Source organism: Bombus impatiens, unplaced genomic scaffold, assembly GCF_000188095.3.
Source record: "Bombus impatiens unplaced genomic scaffold, BIMP_2.2 scf_0985, whole genome shotgun sequence".
NCBI classification, from domain to species: Eukaryota; Metazoa; Arthropoda; class Insecta; order Hymenoptera; family Apidae; genus Bombus; species Bombus impatiens.
This window is the reverse complement of record NT_177404.1, coordinates 8,682-25,623: the sequence shown is the minus strand read 5'-3', so window position 1 is coordinate 25,623 and position 16,942 is coordinate 8,682. Positions and strand designations below refer to the sequence as shown.

At 35.2% G+C, this 16,942-nt stretch overlaps 6 protein-coding genes across 6 annotated transcripts; all 6 read left to right on the top strand.

The window, feature by feature from the left end:
* Window positions 1–1,465: 1,465 nt before the first annotated feature.
* On the top strand, window positions 1,466–2,545 carry LOC100748587. The gene has a single exon (XM_024370855.2). It carries the CDS (start codon window positions 1,506–1,508, stop codon window positions 2,310–2,312), a length of 807 nt encoding a protein of 268 aa, XP_024226623.1. The 5' UTR covers window positions 1,466–1,505; the 3' UTR covers window positions 2,313–2,545.
* Window positions 2,546–5,014: 2,469 nt separating this feature from the next.
* LOC100748468 (odorant receptor 4-like) lies at window positions 5,015–7,883 on the top strand. The gene is made up of 5 exons (XM_003493141.4): window positions 5,015–5,875; window positions 6,378–6,477; window positions 7,198–7,299; window positions 7,361–7,516; window positions 7,671–7,883. The coding sequence occupies exons 1-5, from the start codon at window positions 5,055–5,057 to the stop codon at window positions 7,719–7,721; spliced, it is 1,230 nt and encodes a 409-aa protein (XP_003493189.3). The 5' UTR covers window positions 5,015–5,054; the 3' UTR covers window positions 7,722–7,883.
* A 167-nt stretch (window positions 7,884–8,050) lies between these two features.
* LOC100748347 lies at window positions 8,051–9,394 on the top strand. Its single transcript, XM_033323430.1, has one exon. It carries the CDS (start codon window positions 8,418–8,420, stop codon window positions 9,222–9,224), a length of 807 nt encoding a protein of 268 aa, XP_033179321.1. The 5' UTR covers window positions 8,051–8,417; the 3' UTR covers window positions 9,225–9,394.
* LOC117151116 (odorant receptor 82a-like) lies at window positions 9,364–10,491 on the top strand. The gene is made up of 3 exons (XM_033323426.1): window positions 9,364–9,399; window positions 9,490–9,600; window positions 9,886–10,491. The coding sequence occupies exons 1-3, from the start codon at window positions 9,364–9,366 to the stop codon at window positions 10,048–10,050; spliced, it is 312 nt and encodes a 103-aa protein (XP_033179317.1). The 3' UTR covers window positions 10,051–10,491.
* Window positions 10,492–11,581: 1,090 nt separating this feature from the next.
* LOC100747615 lies at window positions 11,582–12,755 on the top strand. Its single transcript, XM_033323431.1, has 2 exons — window positions 11,582–12,407; window positions 12,479–12,755. Exons 1-2 carry the CDS (start codon window positions 11,608–11,610, stop codon window positions 12,594–12,596), a joined length of 918 nt encoding a protein of 305 aa, XP_033179322.1. The 5' UTR covers window positions 11,582–11,607; the 3' UTR covers window positions 12,597–12,755.
* Window positions 12,756–14,167: 1,412 nt separating this feature from the next.
* LOC100747499 lies at window positions 14,168–16,469 on the top strand. The gene is made up of 4 exons (XM_024370853.2): window positions 14,168–14,970; window positions 15,040–15,139; window positions 16,054–16,164; window positions 16,239–16,469. The coding sequence occupies exons 1-4, from the start codon at window positions 14,168–14,170 to the stop codon at window positions 16,467–16,469; spliced, it is 1,245 nt and encodes a 414-aa protein (XP_024226621.1).
* The last annotated feature ends 473 nt before the right edge of the window (window positions 16,470–16,942 follow it).

Sequence of the window (16,942 nt, the reverse complement as noted above, 5' to 3'; positions counted from 1 at the left end):
CACGACAAGGTTGCCTTGACTCCTTATTAAAAATGCAATATTTAGGAAATTTTTTATATAGCTTATATGTTACAAGATAATTTTTAGTATACAGTTTTTTTAAATTTGTTCTATCACAAATTCCAAAAGAATAATCTCATTCAACTTGGCACTCGGCAATATTCTCTCTGCACTGGGTATGCATAGCGATATTCTAGCATGCAACGCGACTAAAGATTTTAAGAAGATGATGTTTCGTATGGAGAATGGTAATTTTTTCATGAACCCGTTGTCTCACCCGGTTTAAACGAACCTATTGGTCATTAGATTCAGACGAATGAGATCGTGTTCACCATGTAGATCCTTTCTAGGATCATCTTGACCACTGTCACGGTAGGAGCTTTTGATTGAGTCGGTGGGGTGTACGATAAAGATGTGTTTAATCATACATCATTGTCTCACGGTATGTTTCAGAATAAAAATGAAAGAAATAATTTATATATTGAAAATGTGTTCACAATATCTTCTAGTTAGAGTTAAAATGAATCAAACATTGAGATATCTTTTAACAGAAATAAATTAGCGTCAAATACAGAATCGCGACTCATACGTTGACTTTTCTACTTAATTCGCACTAGCATTCGTACGACACATATATTTTAATTTCTCAGGAAAAATTGAAGAATATGATAATTGTATACGTTCTCCTGTATGCATCTATGGTGTTTAATATATTCATATTCTATTATATCGGAGAAATAGTTACTGAACAGGTAAGAAAGTAACAATAAAGCAGTAGTTATATTAAACCTCAAACTATCAAACACACGACAGGGCGAAAGATTTGGGAAAAAGTGTATATGACTGAATGATACCGATTACCTCACAAAACTGCTCTCGGTTTAGTCCTGGCTATTTCAAGATCAAGTATGGTGGTCAAAATTACTGCTGGAAAAATCGTACAAATATCTATCACGACCTTTGACCTCGTAAGTATCGATAATACACAGATGTTTAATATATAATTGATAAAATATTTGTATTTTATCTATTGTTAATTGTTTGGAAACAATAAAATTACTGATAATGATTTTCTCGTACTAATATTCGATGGTATAAAAATCAAGCCTTAGAACTGGCATTTCTAAATACCGACAAATATATTGCAAATTATTGTATCATTTATTATAAAATTTCTTATAGTCACTAGCAGAAATTAAATCAACTGCAACATCCTAGCACATAACATACCCGCGTATCACTATCCACCATCCACTAAAAATTTGAAGACACACGCTGTTAAAGTTAGGGACACGAAAGATTCATTCCATGTACGCTATCCGCTTCACATGATTGCAACTGACAGTTTCCAAGCGTATATACTTTCATAGTATTCTAAAAAAGTTCTACCGACTAGACGAATCGATCAGTTGAACAAATAGCTAAAAAACTCGCGCAAGCGTTGAACTTCTGCCAACATCCTCTATATGTAGACGCTGGGTTTCTAACAATGGCATTATTTCGCGATGACGACCGAAGTAGTGATCACAGAAGGTGACAGCAAGAGAAATAGTGACTATAGTCTTCAATTGAACCGATGGTTTTTAAAACCGATCGGCGCTTGGCCATCGTCTCCTTCCACGACAAGGCTCGAAAAGATCGTTTCACTTATTTTAAACATCGTTTGCTTTAGCACCTTGATTCTTACTGCGATTCCTAGTTTACTAGTAATAATTCTGGAAGACGAGACGTTCAACTTCAAATTGAAGACCTTCGGTTTTGTGAATCATTGGTTCGTCAGCAGCTTTAATTACGCGGTTTTACTAATGCACAACAAAGACATACGAAAGTGCGTGTCATACATAGAAGCTGACTGGCGAACAGTGACCAGAGAGGAAGATCAACACGTGATGTTGAAAAACGCGAGAATCGGTCGCTACATAGCGGCGTTCACTGCTATTTTTGTGCAATCAAGCGTCTTGTGCTTTTGTTTTGTGACAGCATTGAATACAGTAGAGATTCGAATTGCGAACGAGACGAGAGTTTTACATGTGCTACCTTGTGCAGTATATAAGAAGCTGGTGAACGTCGACGAAATTCCAACAAACGAATTCATGCTTCTCTTGCAAATCTGGTCTACTGTTATCGCAAATTTTAGTACAATTGGCATCTTTAGTCTCGCAGCAGTTCTAACTGCTCACGCATGCGGTCAGTTAAATGTTATTACGTTATGGATCGCTGAATTCGTCAATGAAACCAGAGTAGAGAAGAAAACTGGTGGTTTTATACAAATCGGAGTAATCGTAGAACGACATCTGAGGACATTGAAGTAAGGTTTTTTTAAAAATCTTTTTTTGTGTGGCTTTTAAGGGTAATCATTTGCATTATATTACGTGTTAATTGCAGTTTTATATCATATATCGAGGATGTGATGAATAAAATCTGTTTGTTGGAAATGTTAAGGTGCACGATGGATATATGCGTAATTGGCTACTACATTCTATCGGTACATGATTACTATACTTTTATCGTTTACCTGTTATTTTCCGCAGTGGATATAACTTTCATTTTCTGTATAATTGTTCTATTCTTTTTACGATTTTGTCTCAGGAATGGGCGGAGCATGATATTCGAAATTTGGCATCGTATTTTATGATGTTCGTTACAATCTGTTTTAACATTTTCATAATATGTTACATCGGTGAACTATTAACGGAACAGGTATCAGAGAGACATTAACACTCTAACTCTAGAACTAACCGAGTAATCAAAATTAATAATTAATCATTTTTCATATAACTTTTATAGATTCACAATGATACATTTTTGGTAATTTGAATGATTTTTTCATATGTCATTCATTTTTTTCAATTTCTTTGGCACCTACATGTTTCACACATCGGTCTAATGTTAATACGGGGTAATATAAATTCTGGAAATCAAATTCGTGATGACTAATTCAACAAATTCTTAACAGTGCAAGAAAATTGGTGAAGTCGTTTACATGACGAACTGGTATTATTTACCCGGTAAAACAATCCTCGACTTGATTATGGTCATCGCACGATCAAATGTGGTCGTTCATATCACTGCTGGAACGTTCATATCACTGCAGGAAAATTAGTTCATATGTCCGTTTACACTTTTGGTAGTGTAAGTTTATTCTATACTTGTACTCATAGCAATGTTGTCTGTTCACATGAAATATTCTGCCATTTCAGGTGATAAAAACAGGTTTCGCATATTTGAATTTGTTGCAGCAAATGATGTGATAAAGTGGAATTCTGAAAGGATATTATAAGAGAATGTCAACAAATAAATAAGTCGTCGATTGAACTAATTTTATGATTAATGTTACAGACTATAATACATGATTGTCAACCTAATAGATCTAGTTAAGTGTAAGAATACTTGCGGTATAAAAAATCTATGGGGTGATAGATTGAAGAATCGTTTGTTATAACTATACTCCATTGTTCTCATATTTTTATTACATGTTATATCTTCGAGTTCTTCGTTGGAAACATTATAATTATTCTTAATGTTTGTTCGTAATACTATTCGATAATATAAAAATCAAATCCTACGACTGGCATTTGTAAATACCGACAGAAACAATGCAAAGTATTATACCATTTATCATTCAATTTATCATAATCACTAGCACAAATTAAGTCTACTACATCTCCCTAGCACCTGACTATTAAAAATTTGAAGGTATACACTATTAAAGTTAGAAACAGAAATGATTCACTGCACGCACACTATCTACTTCCAACAATTGCAATTAACAGTTACTAAGCGTATATACTTTCACAATATCCTAAAACAAGTTCTACCAATTGATGAATAGATCGGTAGAACTCACACAAGCGTTGCACTACCCCATGCATCCCCCATAGTTGCACGACTGCTGCCTAACGGCAGTCTCACTCCGTAATGACAACCAGAGCAATGATCATCGATACTGACAACAACAGCAACAGTGACTACAGTCTTCAATTGAATCGATGGTTTTTAAAACCAATCGGTGCATGGCCCTCGTCTTCTTCCACCCTAGTTATTGCACCCCTGCGTTCATTAAAACTCTCTTTGGGTTACTTATTCCCTATTTTTTTATTCTTTTCTTCTTCTTTCTTTTTCAACTTTCCACCACGTCTTCTAACCTGATACCTCCTGTGGATTCCCTACAGCCCCTTGTTAAATATTCTAAATTCCCGACCCATACAGATAACACCTTACCTCCAGATCATGATTACAATGAGGACATAAATTTAAGCATTCGATGGAATCTTCGAATTAAAAAATTGATCGGTCTATTGTCAATTTTTCAAAATGAGTATACGAACATTAACATGAGCTCTCCTTAAAGTATAACATAGTTTAAACACATCCTATGTAATGTTCCTGTATATTGCACAAAAATTTATTTGAACTGTTATTTATACAATATACCCTTATGTTGTTAAGTATCCAAATGCGATTAATATTTTATATTAATTTTAATCCTGTTGAAGTACCGGAACTTGTGTACTTCAATATCGCTTTAGTTTAAATAGGAAACTTTATCGATATTGCGAAATAACTCTCAGTCTACAGTTTTCTTAAATTCGTTCCGTTATAAATTCGAAAAGAATAACCTCGCTCAACTAGACATTCGGTAATATTTCCTTCCTGAATAGTTTTAATAAAGTTGTGACAGAAGTACTTACATCTGACGCGATACGAAGAAACAATATGAGGAATTTCCTCGAATGGGAATTCATCCTCTAGAAATTGATCCCTTCAACCTACTGCGAAACAGACAACACACTAGTGCACTATTGTGGCCTGAAAAAATCAATCAATCGATTACCCTCAAACGTCATCAATCCTGTCGTACAAAAGTCGTAAATAATGCATAAAGTGGTATAAGCTCTGACTGAGAACTTAGAAGGGCTCGAACCCTTTGAAAGGTAACAGCTGCACTACGGCGATACGGGGTCGTGAAAAAATTCGCGCACGCGCTATTTTACCATGGCATTGTACCTGAAACTTGAGTAATTCAGTCAACAAACAACCTGCGCGAAGTAATCATGGTGGACGTGTCCAGCGAACCACCGATATCCAACGCTTTTTACGCTCATGATTACGAATACAGCATCCAAGTAAATCGTTGGCTAATGCAACCAATAGGAGCATGGCCAAAGCTTACTAAGACAAACAGAACGCAAAGATTATTCGCAAAATTGTTGAACTTTATCTGCCACTCGTTGATCATTTTCACAATCGTACCTTGTATATTGCACATCGTGTATGAAGCTGAAAGCTCGAGGATGAAAATGAAGATCATTGGTCCAGTGAGTCATTGGCTGATGGGAGAATTGAATTACTGTTGTCTTTTGTCGAAAACCGACGACATAATCCGTTGCATAAAACACGTGGAACGCGACTGGCAGGTCGTTGAAAATGCCAGCAGTCGTGAAATGATGCTGAAGTACGCGAAGGTCGGACGTTTCATCGCTTTCATAGCTGCATTCTGTATGCACAGTGGCGTTCTGGCCTTCAGCATAACTAAAGGCTTTAAGAAGATGATGTTTCTCGTTGGGAATGACAGTTATTTCATGTATCCGTTACCCTGTCCGGTTTATACGAATTTGTTGGACGCTAGATTTAGTCCGGCGAATGAGATCGTGTTTGTCCTGCAAATCCTTTCTGGCTTCATCGTGACGTCTGTCACGGTGGGAGCTTGTGGTTTGGCAGCTGTTCTAACGATGCATGCAAGTGGTCAATTGAATATGGTGGTGGCCAGGTTGGATAATTTGGTGGATACGAAAGTCGAGGAGAAACAGGAAGCACAGACGGTCGCTCAGAGGAAGCTTGGTATTATTGTTGAACATCACCTGCGAACATTAAGGTCTTTACTGGTTATTGTGCTGTTATTTGCGCATATATGTCTCATTTACTGATATAGATTATTTGATAACATCAATGAGACTATGTTATTTATTTTCTTTTTTTACTTTTTGTTGTATATTTGAATTCCAGTCAAGATTTGCAAAATATGATAATATCGCGAGTTATCGTGTAGTCACACATATTTCATTTATTGAATACGATATCTTGTAGGATATACTGTTATTTAATTCTTCTATTGATTATTAGTTGTACTTATAATTCATCTTTTTCGAATAGTTAAGGTTTAAGAATTCAAGTAAGACATTCAATTTAGATGCTAAATAAAAGAAACATGAAATTAATGTAACAGCATCACAAAATAATTCAATCATGTCTAAGCTACTTTTTTTATATTAAATTAATTTTCTATGATGGATGTATACATATATTTATTATTTGGTATTGATATTTCGTGATGAATTTTTTATGATGAATACATATGACGATAATATTACTTTCAGTCTCATAGCCTCGATAGAAAAAGTTATGAACATGATATGTCTCGTTGAGTTGGTGGGATGTACGATAAACATGTGCATAATCAAATATTCTTTTCTCACGGTATGTTTTAAAACAAACTAAAAAAATAATGGTAAATATTCACAAAAAGAGAGCCACTATATATATCCACCGATCAGCCTGAGTTTTGGAGTTATATGCAAACATATATACTATCGGTCGACCATAATTTTAAAGTTGGATTGGGTTAATAATAATACTAATCCGACCACCGCGTTACGTCGTAAGGTAGCATATTAACATTGTTCATATAAATACCGACAAAGCGATTAACACTTTCACGTCCGATGGCACCAACGTGTTGTGAAATGCAGGCCAAATTTTAGTGTCCGGTGACACAACGTTGGTATCACGCGCAAGTTGACCCTTTACGTAGAGATTACGAATTTGAAATTTTTTATCAAAAAACGTCGGCTACTGTTTAAAGTTGCCAATAACTTTACACGGAAGTCAAAGTGTTAATATTAGTACTGACTCAATCCAATTCGGAGGCTAAGACCAACAACTTCACATGTACAGGGAAAAAGCTCATACACTCAGCACTCAACATATTTAAAAATCATTCAAATCGGTGGTGACTTCCTTTTTGTGTATATTTACCAAAACAACTTAGAAATATTTCTCTATAATATCATCTAGTTAGAGCTAAAATGATTCAACATAAATAAATTAGCGTTAAAATACAGGACCGCGACTCATACGTTGTCTGTTCTACTTAACTCACATATCTATTTATACGATACATATATTTCAATTTCACAGGAAAAATCGAAAGATATGAGAATCGTATATGCTATCGTGTATGCATCCATGGTGTTTAACATATTCATATTCTGTTACATCGGAGAAATAGTTATTGAACAGGTAAGAAAGTAACAATAAAGAAGTATTTATATTAAATCTCAAACTATCAAATACACGGCAGGGCGAAAGAGTTGGGAAGAAAGTTTATATGACTGAATGGTACCGATTACCTCACAAAACTGCTCTCGGTTTAGTGCTGGTTATTTCAAGATCGAGTATGGTGGTCAAAATTACTGCTGGAAAATTCATACAAATATCTATCACGACCTTTGGCGTCGTAAGTATCGATAAAATATATATATATACTTATGATATAATGGACAGAATTCTTAATACAATTAACAACTAATGCATAACTAATAGCTAATAGATAATAGCTAATGTAGAATTTTATATATTTAATACAAATTCATGTATATTCTGTCTTTCAGGTGTTTAAAACTTCTTTCGCGTACCTCAACATGATCCGCACGATGTTATAAAGCATTTGCATACCGCATCAAAAAGCAGGAGAATAATCGTTCGTTGTTATTTTCAATGTGATACCGCAATGTATTATATCGCATGAGTAACATGTTGACTGTCACGAGTGACTTTTCAATGAAATATTATCATCACTGATGATCGACAAGGCCAGAAATAAAGTACTTACATTAAATGATCAATTATTGTATTTGTAAAGCGCTGAATATTTTTATGATATAATAAAGAATTTCGCGCGTTCAGTGCAGCAGGATTTCTACGAATCCTATATTCCGTATTCCGTTTTCCTTAAAAAGCAGTCACAACACACGTTAGATTTTAGAAAAATATAAAAATAAATAATCTCAAATTATTATATCACTCATCATGAAATTTATCATAATCATAAGCACAAATTAAAACACCTTCAACTACAACTTCCTAGCACATAGCACGATTACGTATCCATCTGCTACTAAACATACACCCTGAAAGTTAGAAACAAGAATGATTCATTGCATCTACATCAACCATTTCACACAATTGCAGCTGATAATTTCCATGCGTATATAACTTTGCAGTATTCTAAGAAAATTCTACCGACTAGACAAATCGATCAGTCGAACAAGAACATAAAAAACCCGCGCAAGCGTTGAACTTCTACAGACATCCTGTATATGTAAATGCTTGATTTCTAACAACGGCTTCATTCCGCGATGATGACCGAAGCAGTGATCGTAGAAAGTGACAGCAACAGCAACAGCGATTACAGTCTTCAACTGAATCGATGGTTCTTACAATCAATCGGCGCTTGGCCATCGTCTGCTTCCACGACAAAACTCGAAAAGATCGTTTCGTTTATTTTAAACATCGTTTGCTTAAGCATTGTGATTCTCGCTGTGATTCCTAGTTTACTGCTAATGATTCTAGGAGACGAAAGCTTTAACTTCAAATTGAAGATGTTCGGTTACGTGAGCCATTGGATCTTCAGCGGCATTAATTATACAGCTTTGTTAACACATGGCAAAAATATACGACAGTGCATAGAACATATAGAAGCTGACTGGCGAACAGTAACCAGAGAGGAGGATAAAAACGTGATGCTGAAGAACGCGAAATTAGGCCGCTACATAGCGGGTTTTTCCGTCATTTTCGTGCAGGGTAGCGTCTTGTGCTTTTTTTTTGCGGCAGCATTAAGTACAGTGGAGATGCAAGTTGGAAACGAGACGAGGATCTTACACTTGTTACCTTGTGCAGTATACAAGAAGCTGGTGAACGTCGATGATAGTCTGACAAACGAAATTATGCTTCTCTTGCAATTGTGGTCCACTGTTATCGCAAATTCTAGTACAAGTGGGATTTTTGGTCTGTCAGCTGTGCTAGCTGCACACTCGTGCGGTCAGTTGAACGTAATTATGGTATGGATCACTGAATTTGTTAATAAGGCCAGAGAAAGGACGAAAACTGGCAATTTTATCGAAATTGGAATGATCGTGGAACGACACCTGAGGACATTGAAGTAAGGTGTACTTTTTTATTTCTTTTCTTGTTGGCTTTGTAGGAGTGAACTTCGCGACTACATTATGTGTTAATTGCAGTTTTATATCGTGTATCGAGGATGTGATGTTCAAAATATATTTTGTCGAGATGTTCAGATCCACGATGGATATTTGCGTAATTGGCTATTACATTCTTTCGGTACTTGTCAAATGTATTTCTATTATTATTACTAATTTATTTCTTTCGAGAATCCATTTTTGCATATTATTGTTTCATTTTCATTTTTAGGAATGGGCTGACCAGGATATTCAGAATTTGATTACCTATTTTATGATGCTCATTTCAATTTGTTTTGACATTTTCGTGATATGTTATATCAGTGAAATATTAACGGAGCAGGTATTTGAGAGTCGTTAACATTAAAACTACCACAGTAACTAAAAGGAATAATTCATAATCTTGTATAGTAAATGTATAGATTTGCAAGACTATGATTTTGATAATTTGAATGATTTCTTTGTATATCTTTCATTTGGACTCCTTTGTTAAAAGGTTTCATACTTCAGTCGTTTGTAGTTTTGATATTAAAATATTAATGTCAAGCGATATGAATATTAATTTGAAATAGTATAAATGTTAAAAATCAAAATCGTGATCATAAGTAATCGAACAAATTCTTAACAGTGCCAAAAAGTTGGTGAAGTGGTTTATATGACAAACTGGTATTATTTACCCAATAAAGTAATCCTAGACTTGATTTTGATCATCGCGCGATCGAGTACGGTTGTTCATTTGACTGCAGGAAAATTCATTCAGATGTCCGTTTATACGTTCGGTAATGTAAGTTAATTCGATACTTGCACTTATGCTCGTGTTGTCTATTCATTCGAGTATTCTACCGTTTCAGGTATTAAAAACAGGTTTCGCGTATTTGAATATGTTACAGCAAATGACGAGATAAAATGGAATCCTAGAAAAAGTATAAAGCGTTTTAAAAAATTTTATATATAAAGAATGAAATATACCTACGTATATTGTATATAATTTTTATGTTAAAAATTGATGTCAGAAATTGTGAATTTCAACCGTAATCAGAATTGCTTTTTAATTTGAACAATCAAAATTAGAAAACGTCAATCGTGAAACTATAGAGAAATGTGAAATAAAATCGAATCATGATACAGTAAGTATGAATATGGAAGTAAAATTGCCTTTCGAAACTCTAATTTCGAAAACTCTAAGTAGAAGAATCAGCAACAATTCATACGGTTTACAATTTCTAGTCGTATCATCATTATACAGGGTGGTTGGTAATTGGTGGTACAAGCGGAAAGGGGGTGGTTCTACGCGAAAAAAGAAGTCGAAAATATAGAATAAAAATTTTTTTTATTTTTTTATTTTTTTTAATTTTTCCATCGAGACAACGATCTATAGTGAGATCCGTTGTAACGAGACGTGGTAAAGTGCACGCGTTCCGAGCGAGAGTTCAAAGTCGATTTTCTCGAAAACACAGCCTCAAACGAAAAATTTTTATTGTATATTTTCGACTTCTTTTTTCGCGTAGAATCACCCCCTTTCCGCTTGTACCACCAGTTACCAACCACCCTGTATATGCACTCGTTTTCGTAAAAGACGATATCGGCTTATATAATCGATATACGAATACACATGTATAATAGATGTAATGAAAATATGAATTTACATAAATATGCGCAATCTATTTATTACATTAATTCTTATTTTTATTTGTAGTACTCTTCGAATAATGTAAAACACAACCAAAAATTGACCTTCAGCACTTAGTATTAAAAAATAGCAATTCCATCCATGAGATTATTTGTAATTTTCGAATACTCCATTAACCCCTTCCTGGAGAAGTTCCCCATCGTTGTCACGAAAATTGAGTGTTTTATTTTGTGCTGATAAAGCGAAGAGCCAAACTAAGCGAATTTTTATCTCCACATGATAATGAAATTTACTTAAAAATCAATCATGCTATTATATTCATTTAGTGCAATAGAGTAATAACACACGAATGTAGCTTAGAAAGAATCTTGAAATATTTGAGTCCTGAAATGACTGAATTAATCCAACCTACATTATTCGAGAAATATACATTTTTCTATACTTCCAATTCAATCCCGTATATCGCACGAATAATTCTCCTTGCGTATGCATCATCTACGTCACGCGACATCTTTTGAACTGTCGACAACTTTTAAACGTATTCAGTAACTTACACTGCTTCAACAAGTGGCACAGAGACTGACTAGACAAATCGATCGGCATGTACAATTTATAATTCTGAGAAAGCTGCGCAAGCGTTAAGAAATCCTGGTTCACTGGCACACGCGGTGCAGGCTATTCTCGATTCAGTTGTTTTTACAGCGTCGATGAGTTACCACTATGACGAACAAAACTGTGGCTATAAAGATCGACTTTGATGGCCGTAGCGACTACAGTCTTCAATTAAATCGCTGGTTCCTAAAACCGATCGGTGCGTGGCCTTCTTTTCCCTCTACTTCGAGACTCGAAAGAATCATGTCCTTCGTTTTAATCGTCATCTGCTATATCATTTTAATCTGCACTATAATCCCCTGTTTACTCCACATAATCCTGGAAAATGAAAGTTTTCGTATTAAACTAAGGCTGATTGGACCTGTGAGTTATTTGTGCGTTGGTAGCATCAATTATACTACTCTGTTATTACGAGGTAAAGATATACGATATTGCGTCGAGCATATGCAAACAGATTGGAGAACAGTGAAGAGGGAAAAGGATCAACAAGTGATGCTGAAGAGCGCGAAATTTGGTCGCTATGTGACGGCTTCAACAGCGGCCTTCATGCAAGGTGGTGTTTTTTGTTATTGTTTCATGACAGCGTTGAGCACAGAAGTAATCCAAGTAGGTAATGAAACGAGAATCGTGCACCAGTTGCCATACGTGATATACAAAGAATTGATAGATATCAATGAAAGTCCTACGAATGAGATTATTCTCTTTATGCAATTTTTAACTGGGTTCATCGTAAGTTCTAGTACACTAGGGATTCTCAGTATAACGGTTGTTCTAATTGCTCACGCGTGTGGCCAGTTGAATGTTGTTATGACATGGATCACAGAATTTGTAAATGAATCGAGAAAAGAGAAAATAGCACCATTTGAGAACATAGGGATTATCGTGGAACGTCATCTGAGAACGCTGAGGTATTCTGTTTTATATCGTTCTTATATGTTCTTGTTTGTATTTTTGTAATTTTCCTATGTTCCAATTACAGTTTTGTATCGAGTATCGAGGAGACGGTAAATCGAATATTCTTCTTGGAAGTGCTTAGATCCACCCTGCATATGTGTATGCTCAGCTATTACATTGTTACGGTATATATTAATCACTGATATTTCTCATTATAATATATTAAACTAAAGAGGACTTATTAAAGTAATCAACTATAAAATTTATTTTATTATTAAGTCCTTTCTGTGTATGGTCGTTGCATTCTCTTTACATATTTTAGGAATGGTCTGATAGCGATATTCAAATTTTGACCACCTATTCCATGCTTCTGGCTTCAATCTGTTTCAACATTTTTGTAATATGTTATATCGGTGAAACATTGACGGAACAGGTACTGAAATATATAATAAAAATAATAATAATATAACATATAATAAAAATATAAATAATGTAATAGATCAAAGCCATAATGAATATTAACCGAATGAATTTTTAACAGAGCAGAAAAGTTGGTGACGTAGTGTATATGGCAAATTGGTACTACTTAACCGAAAAGAGAATCCTTGAGTTGATTTTAATCATTATGCGGTCGAGTGTGGTCGTTGAAATCACCGCAGGGAAGATAATTCATATGTCCATTCAAACGTTCAGTACTGTAAGCCTACTTGATATTTCCGTTTATGCTGGAACACCATCTATCTGAATTTATTAAAGAGTTAAAATATAAAATTTGACTGTCGATGATCTCTTATTCGAATGATAGAAATTTTCGTTCCTATAAGTGAAGTCAGACGACGGAAGTTCGTTTAATCAGACAGTAAAATTTCGTTTCAATGAATGAAGTTCTACTGTACACATTATCTACATATTTATCCTCATGAAATCATTGTTATTCCAGGTTATAAAAACTGCTTTCACGTATCTGAACCTGTTACGTCAAGTGACGTAATAAAATATAATCTTAAAGTATAGTTTATACTGCACAAGTTTTTACGATTCTAAGTATAGATACTGGCAATAATATTGTTGACAATATTGTTTGTATTCGTGTAACTTTTATGCATGAGATATTTCTTATACACCTTTGCTAAAATATATTGAAAAATAAACCCAACTTATATCACGAAACAAATTCTAGCTGTAGGAAAAAGAATTGGAATATTAAACAAATAAAACAAAACGTATATGATTTTCCATTATTTAGAATAAGTAAATCACAGTACATAAATATGCATAGATACTGTATCCATCTTCTGACCATCCATTCTGACCATCTTCGAAAGTGGATATCAATTTTCCGCCGATTATTGTTCAAAAAATAACCCTAATATAGTCAACTCTGTCAACTCATAATCTTTATTACACTAATCTCTAATTATATCATAGCATTTTCTGAATTACCTGTGCAAATCGTGTTTAGTATTTAGAAAATTTAGTGAAATCGTTTGTATTTCCAAACACTCCACCAAGAATTCCATAGATCTTCCCATATTTTAAATATAATAGATCCACTAAACCGTACAGAGGCTTCCACTTCACCAAATGGTTGTCAACAACTTCTAAACCTTCACATTTGTGTGTACCGCTGCAACTGGTTGCAGAGACTGACTACACGAATCGACCCGCTTACAATCGTTCGGTGAACAATGCGCAAGCGTTATACAACCTGATGCATTTACTCGTTTCATGAAAAATATCCGATTCAGTCGTCCCCACAACTTTAGTGGTCACGATGACGAATAAGTCTGCGGTAGTAGAAAAAACTTTTGATAGTCTGGGGGATTACAGTTTGCAGTTTAATCGATGGCTACTAATATCAATAGGTGCCTGGCCTGCGTCCACATCAACGTCGAGACGCGAGAGAATCATTTCGTTTATTTTAATCGCTCTCTGTTATGGCTTTATATTGTTTACCGTGATCCCTTGCATATTCCACTTTATTCTGGAAGATGAAAGTATTTACATGAAATTGAAGGTGTTTGGTCCGCTCAGTCATTGGTTTATCGGAGGCATCAATTACACCAATTTATTGCTACGAAGCAACGAGATTCGTGATTGCATACATCACGTGCAAACTGATTGGAAGATAGTAACGAGACCGGAAGATTCACAAGTGATGATGAAATACGCGAGGATTGGCCGCTTTATCGCGGCTTTTTGTGCTACTTTCATGCAAGGTGGCGTCTTAACATATTGCGTGGTGACAGCGTTCGCCACTCAAACCATCGAGATCGCCAACGAAACCAGAATTATTCGCATGTTACCTTGTGCTGCGTATAAGAATTTAATTCCCGTTGATAGCAGTCCAATGAACGAAATTGTCCTCGCCACGCAATTTATATCTGGATTTATTGTAAATTCGAGCGCCGTTGCCATTATCAGCATTGGTGCTGTATTCACAGCTCACGCCTATGGTCAACTGACTGTCCTGATGAGATGGATCAACGAATTTGTGAATCGATCGGAAGATCAGAAAAAAAGTGTTGAGTTTAACGAAATAGGTGAGATCGTTGAACATCATCTCAGAATTCTCAGGTAAGATATATTTCTGCAATTTTTGTCGGGATTTTAGTGCGGAGTTTTTCATGTGCACGTCGATTGCAGTTTGATAGCAGGTATCGAAAACGTATTGACACAATTCTGCTTCATGGAATTGTTAAAAAGCAAGCTTGATATATCCATGCTCGGATATTACATTCTTACGGTACGTAAAGATAAAAAATATAACATGTGCTTACTTTTATGTGTTTCTATGGTGACTATAATTTATTTAAACGCTCAAATGGCCCAAAATTTCTTTTACTTTGTGATACTTTTGAGGTTAGATCGTGATAGGTGCTGAAGAATCACTTGTGATTGGTTAACAATATATTTGTTAACAAATAGCTGTTTGCGCTTCGCGGATACAAGTTCGACTTCTTGCGTTACGATAGCGATTCAGAGTGCGCGAAGCTAGTTCGGATGATGATTGCTCAACTATCGACTGTCGGTTAACGATTCGACTGCTGACTAACGACTATCGACTCTAGACTCGACTGACTTTCTGTCACGATGACGCTACAGAAGAAAAGTGTCTCAGAGGCTGTGTCTAAGAATACGAGATCATCGGATTCGTCGAGGAAAATCTTCGTTAGGAAAGTGAGGGAAATGGACGTTGCTGCTAATTGGTTGATCTCTAAGTCGATGGTTGAGAAAGGCTAACCACCCTCGAGAGAAAGTTGCTAGCGGGAAGCATCGTACGTGAGAAAAACCATATTTCCCGTATCCTTCTGTAGTATGTAATAAACCTTAGGGAATGTTAAAACAAAGACTATTTACTCGTTTGAAGAACCTTAGTTAGGGAAATCCTAAGGTTTATAGCGGGTGCTTACGTTAGGTTAGGTTTGGCAATCATCTTGTCCGAAGGATGGGGTCTTTGTATAGCGAGTCACGGGACAGAAACCGTTAGAAAGTTTACTGTCGAGTGCCGCTACACTTTTTTTATTAATTCAAGTAACTTGTATTTGAATATTGCAATAATTTTAATTGCGATTCTTTTACTTTGGGACTTTTCGAATTCCATAATCCATAGGACGTAGGTAGTTGATTCAATTAATAGTAAAATACTCGTTTTTTCAGGAATGGGCCGAACATGATATTCGGAATCTGACTACGTATTTCATGATAATGGCGTCCATGAGTTTCAATATTTTTACAGTATGTTATATCGGTGATATATTGACGGAACAGGTAACAGATAAAATAATCTGATAACTTAAGTATAATTAATTCGAAGTGTAATCGACGTTCCAAATCTCTAACAGAGCAAAAAATTTGGCGATGTGGTATATATGACAAAGTGGTATTATTTGCCTAACAAAGACATATTTGATTTGATTCTGATCATCACAAGATCCAATTCTGCAATTAAAATCACAGCTGGGAAAATAACTCACATGTCCATAAATACATTCGGTGATGTAAGTCATGCATTTACATATCTCTGTCCTTGTAAAGTATTCAATCCATATGGAAATGATCGGTATTCCAGGTAATGAAAACTGCGTTCGCCTATTTGAATCTGTTGCGTCAAGTGACATGACGATATGCACCGCTGGTAAAACCTATGCATAAAATTGTAAGATTTTAAACATAAAAGTTTGCAAATATATCGCATGACATTTTTGTACGAATATCCTCGAATATTAAATCAAGACAAGTTGGAAATTTTTCATGTTACAATATAGTAATATGGAAAAATTATAAAATTGCTAATTAGCATTGCTAATAATATTGAAATGTATTTACTATCATGGCGCCTGAGTACTCTTTTCTTCTCCAGTCATCATTTTTTCATTCGTTTCGTTCGTTAAAATTTACCTGTCTATCTTACAGACAACATCAAAATATACAGGGTGGTTGGTAACTGGTGGTACAAGCGGAAAGGGGGTGATTCTACGCGAAAAAAGAAGTCGAAAATATAGAATAAAAATTTTTCGTTTGAGGCTTTGTTTTCGAGAAAATCGGC